Genomic DNA, 6,020 nt, shown 5'->3' on the forward strand with positions numbered 1-6,020 from the left:
GGAAAAGAAAATTCTGGGTTTAGTTTTCCCCTTAGAAAATCAAAGCTTCAATGCTTGCTTTCTTCCCCGTTTTGCAAACTGGACAAGAATCAAGAACAGTTTCGCAATCTTTACAACAACAAAGATGTCGACAAGGCAAGAAAATCACTGTCGAATTCCTTAAATTGCAGCTTCTACAAATCATCTTGTTCTTCATTTTCCCCTGTTCTGAAACAGAGCAACACTCTGCTGCTCCTCTGTTTCTCGCCGGAATTTGTTCGGCGGCGGCGGCGGCGGAGTTCATGTCACAGCAGGATTCTGCATCGTCGTAGGAATTGGAAACTTTTTCTCTCATTTGATCCAATGTGTTGTTGAGAGACATAGCCATGGCTTCGTTTTCTTGAGCAATTCTTTGCCAGAGTTGATTCTCTGTTTCTAATTTTCTCAGGAAAATTTCGAGTTCCATTGTTTTCTTCGTAGCTTTGGCTATTTCTTCTTCTTTTTGTCTTAACATAATCGCTGTTTTCAATTCGATTTTCTTCATTAATGCTGCTATTTGTTGCTTCCCTTGCTCTCTCAACGCCATTCTCAAACTCTCATTCTATACGAAAAAAAAAGATGCAAAACGTTTAAGTTTTCAATCACAAAAAACAGAGTATTCTTAATAACAATGAATTTCGTGGAATGGATTTGATCCGAACCTGTAATCTAATATAATGGTCGATCTCTTGTCTCTGTTTCTCAACATGGGCACTCACACATTGAGAAAACCCCGCCGCTCCGGCCGCTGCGGCGGCCCTCCGGTGAGGATTCTTCGAGAAGTTAACAACAGAGCCACCGTCGACAGCGTTGTTGCCTCCGCCAGAGGTAGAGAAAAACTCAGTTGAGGAAATGAGCGGCGGTTTCTGGAAGCAAAACTGAGCGACGGAATCCGGTGGTGGGTTGCCGGCGAAGGGAAAGCCAAGGTTTTCAGGGTAGAACTGAGCGTGAACCGCCATGAAGTCCGGCGACGGAGAAGAAAGTGAATCAAACCCTTTTGAGAAAAATGGAAAATAAAAGTGGGTTTGGATTAAAAGGAAGAACTTGATTGAGATTCACAAGAAAAGAAGGAAGAGAGGGGTGTGAAAAATGGGAGCTTTGATAGAAATGAAGGAATATATTTATATGTGCATTGGAAAAAGATGTGATTTTGAATGAATTTTTATTGCATAGATAAATAGGTGGTGAAAAAAAAAAGAAAAAAGAAAAAAGAAAATCTTTTTTTGGGAAGCAAAGTAAATGGAAGAGGTTGACAAGGAAACAGAGAAAGAGAAAAGAGATTTAATAGGGGAGTTGGGAAAAGGGAACAGCCTAGGATACTATTTTATTTTTATTTTTAAATTTTCTCTCTCTAACTTTTCTTCTTCAAACTAAAAAAACAATTATTCAAAATCCAACCCTCATGTATTAAAATTAGATTCTCAAACTTACCTGATGATAGAAAGTATAAGATTGTATAATCAAACTTATATAATCGTTACAATTTCTAAGTTTAATGGTCCAATTTAAATGATTAAGAGCTTACTTTTTACGAGTTTAATGGTATAAGTGCAACTTCTATTATAGTATAGGGATGTTTTTGTAATTTAACAGAGAAAGAAGAGGGATTAAAGGAAAGGGAAGAAGGTGGATAGATGCAGATTTGGTGACTAAACTATAGGGGTCAGAGATTTCAGAGTCACCATTTTGGTTAGACTTTGGAGAGAGAAAGCTTAAAAGAAGAGAGAAAATGGAGGATAGAGAGAGAAAGATGGGACTGAGTCAGTATTGAATTTGGTGATTGATGATGATGATGAATATAATTAAGGGGAGGGGAGAATCTCTAGATTTGTTTGTTTTTTCTTTTTTTTATGGAATGATTTTTTTTTTAAATTAAAAAAAAAAAAAATACTCTCTTTCAAAATTAGACTCTTCCTAATTTCTCTCTCTTTATTTTGTCCATTTCTTCTCTTCATAGTCCATTCAATCCAACCTTTTTTATGGGTTAAGTTGTTTTATTGTGTAATCCCCTTGATGGCTTCTTTATTGTTTCTTGTGTCATTCTGACCTTTTTAAATTTTGGTCAAATTGCAAGTTGAATCTTTGAACTTCTTTTAAAAAAAATCGTTTAATAACTCTTTTAACTAATTAGACATTTTAAAATAAGATACAACCATGAACGTTATGGATTTTAGTTGTAAATAAAATTTAATTATCGACCTAATAAATAAATAAAAAAAATTAAAAAGTTTCAAATATATTGGTGACTTATTAGTAAATGACCACAATTAAAATAAAAGTGTACTTTATTTTTTACTAATTGTGTTTATTAGGATAATTCAATTGTGTTAATGTTTAGGGTTAAGTACAAAAAAAGGGCAATAAGGTATTTTTGTTAAGTGTGCAAGAAAGTTTATGAACGCCCCTTATTTATTTATTTTGAGTTTAACCAAATTGGAAAGACCAATTTTAAAATTATTGAAATGAAATTAGAAGTATACTAAAATTGAATAGGTAAAATATGTTTTTTAAGGACATTTTTCATAGATACAAAAAATGTCAAACTAATAGAGTCCGATAGATTTCTATTAATTTTTATCACTGATAGATTTCTATCGGTCTCTATCAAAGAAGATTAAATTTTTACTATTTTGTGTAAATAATTTTAATATTTTTTTATTTTTTGAAAATCTCCTTTTAAATGGTTTAATTTTGAATATTTAATATTGTTTGTTGGGAGCCATGGGGGACAACAGCAATTATATTAATAACGTGTTGAATCTTGACTTGATGTAAATTAGACGATCATGTGGAGAAATAATTTGATATTCAAATCATAGTGTGACAAATTCCACGATCATAAGCACTTATTTTTTAAATTACACATAATTGTTGATTAAACAGATTAAAATAAATTGTTTTTTTCAATTGAAACATGGATATGATTATTCAAATATGTTTTTCTTTCCTTACCATAAAAAAATCAATAATTTTTTATTTGAGGTTTGGTATTTAAAAATTAAGTTGATAAAGATTAGTGGCACCTAGTGATGTATTTTGTTTTGTTGCCTAAAATTTAGGAGTATTTTGAAAATTAAGTGTTTTGAATTTTTTTTTTAATAAAAAAATGATTTTTAAAAGTAGTTTTCGTTATAAGAATTTAGCTAATAATTTAATTTATTTATTTAGAAATATAAAAATCGTGATTAAGAAACCGTGAGAAAATGAGTAACATATATAATCATAAGTCAAATGGATTATAAAGGGTCTTAATTATATTCTATTTTTTATTACTTTGCATTTTTTTTATATATATATATATATAATTTAAGTTAAATTTTAATAAGGCAAGCTCAAGGGATAGATTTTTCTTTTGGATTTAATTTTTAATGCTATCGAATTAAATTTTAAACCTAAAAGTAGTACATAAACAACTTTTGGAAATCAAAATTTGAAAATTGTTTCTTCATATACCCACAAACCACGTAAAAATTACTACACGAACTTGGTTTAATAGTAGTTAACATATACTCCTTTTTTTTGAAGTTGTTGGTTCGATCTTTAATCTCCATAATTATTATATTAAAAAAAATAATGTAAGATTCAACTAATGAAATACTAAAAATTGATACATTGAATACTCTAAACCGATGTAAGCATCATAGTTTATGTGGTGAAAATCAAATTGATGTTTTTTTTAATTATTTTTTTGGTTTGCGTGTTGTTTTTTTCTCAAATTACAAATTTACTATTGGTGACACGTAAATGTCATTGTGTAACACTCGAGTTCAAAAATAGTACACAAATGGACAAATATCACATCTCGATATGAAGGTATGGTCAAAAAATACTTTTAAAAAATCAATAGTTATTACCCGTACCAACAAGGTGCAACTTCATTTTTCGCAATCACATGAACTCCAAAGTAGTTCAAAGAGACAACCAATAATGAGGTTGTTATAGAGTTTAAACAAAATCCCACATTAGTTAGAGAATGAAGTGGTCATAGGTATATAAGTGAAGACGATTATATCTTCATTTGCACGAGGTTTTTGGGATAGTATCAAAAGTAAAGCCACAAGTGTTTATACCTAAAATGGTTCATTGTCCTTGATCACACAGGATGCCGAAGAATATTGGGACCATGAGGAGTTGAGTTTTCCTTTATTAGCTACAAAAAAACGAGAGATTATATACTGAGATTATGTACATCTCGATGTTAATGTCAGACAAAATAATACTGACAGTCTACGATTTTTGACCAATTTTCCAAATTTTATCATCGACAACATTAAAAGCTCAAATCTAATACCTTATATACGTAGAAGTAAAAATAATATTGAAAACAAATACAAACAAACAAGAAGCTGCCAATTATCCAACCCCACTATTTTGTCGGCAAATTTCATATATAAAAAACATAAAGTAAAACATATGTATAAATAAATGAGATTCAATTATATCTTTTCCAAACAGTCAAGAACTGCATTCAAACTCTATTTCCATTGTTTGCAGCCTCTTAATAAACGTATATTTAAAGAAAATTAAATATTACATGAATAATGGTTTTATTATAATTAAAGACAAGCCAATAATTAACTAGCAAAATGCTATTTTAGTTTTCACTTTATTAAAAAAAAACAATTAATATATAAAATATATTTTGGAAATAAAATCACACATGAAAAAGTGTGTAAGTTGGTGCTGCAACTTAAAGTACTTTTACGTGATATTTGGTTGAAAACTTTTCCTTTTATTATTATTATTATTAATTTCTTTTTTTATTTTTAATTTTAAAATGTTCCCCATGTAAGTTTCTCTCATTTCAATGTCAAACTTTTTACCTAAAAGACAACACGAGGAATTATAGACATATGGTTTCGATTTTTTAGGTTTTTTTTAATATTTTTTTTTTCTTTTGTTTAGTTTTGAATCTTTGATTTTATAACTTTATCGATTTTGTCATCAAAAGTTCAATAAAAAAAGAAAAAAATTGACTACCGATTCTCAATCTTTCGTTTTCGTTTTTATTTTTAAATTTCAACTAATCGAACTATATCTTAATTAAGTGATCTATTTATATCAACATTTACATGTGATTTATTTACTATATATATTACAAAAATACGTAAAATCAAAATAGAAGATGGAACTTCAAACTTTTAAATGTATATTAATTAAAACTTCAAACTTTTAAATGTATATTAATTAAAACTTTAAACTTTCGTATATTAATTTAGATAATTTATTAAAATTTTGTAATTAATTTATTAGATACATACTTTTTACATATGTACGAGACTTCCTTTAATGTAGATATTATTGTAATATTATAAAAAAAATATTGAGATAAAAATATCATCAGGATTTTATAAATATAAATGATTTTTATCTTATCCCATTTTGCACGGATTCTTTTATACTTATTTTGAAAATAATAAATTAAGTATGTTCAGTTGGTTTTGAACCGATCTTATTAGAATAATTAACAATTACTTAATCATAATCTAAATCAATTCACTATAAAAATTTTAAGTTTAAACGCGATATAATTACTAGTTTGATATTTTAGTCCTCTAGTTTCTACTAAACTTCATATAATAATAATAATAATAATAATAATACCACAAAATAATTGTAATAAGTTAGTAATAAAATCCAACTCAATATTCTCTTTCATGTTGTGTAGCTTATAGTTTCCTGTTTCTCCTACACATTAAAAACCTCTTCAAAACTAGAGCTTACCTACCTCTCTAATTAAGGTGACAAATTAAATAATTAAAGACTATAAATGTGAAATTTTTGTTTTTTTTTTTCATTATTATTATTTTCAAATATTTAATGGCAATAGGAACAGAGTAGAGCACAACGAAGTTAGAGATACATAATTCCTATATTTGTTTAACATTTTGGCAATATTTAATGAATCAAAGTTTGGTTATTTCTTTTTAGGATGGAAACAAGTTTAACCTTGCGTCTTAATTAATTAAACTATATCGAACTGATAATTAGAATTTAATTAC

The 6,020-nt window shown here is 28.1% G+C and overlaps 1 protein-coding gene across 1 annotated transcript; it reads right to left on the reverse strand.

The window, feature by feature from the left end:
- Nucleotides 1–6: 6 nt before the first annotated feature.
- LOC150031627 (putative BOI-related E3 ubiquitin-protein ligase 3) lies at nt 7–1,272 on the reverse strand. Its single transcript, XM_090308841.1, has 2 exons — nt 681–1,272; nt 7–580 (listed from the first exon to the last, which is right to left on the reverse strand). Exons 1-2 carry the CDS (start codon nt 975–977, stop codon nt 32–34), a joined length of 846 nt encoding a protein of 281 aa, XP_090164967.1. The 5' UTR covers nt 978–1,272; the 3' UTR covers nt 7–31.
- Between the last annotated feature and the right edge of the window lie 4,748 nt (nt 1,273–6,020).

Source organism: Benincasa hispida, unplaced genomic scaffold (genome assembly GCF_027475165.1).
Source record: "Benincasa hispida cultivar pf3 unplaced genomic scaffold, pf3_genome.v1.1 HicScf1058, whole genome shotgun sequence".
In the NCBI taxonomy this organism is placed as follows: Eukaryota; Viridiplantae; Streptophyta; class Magnoliopsida; order Cucurbitales; family Cucurbitaceae; genus Benincasa; species Benincasa hispida.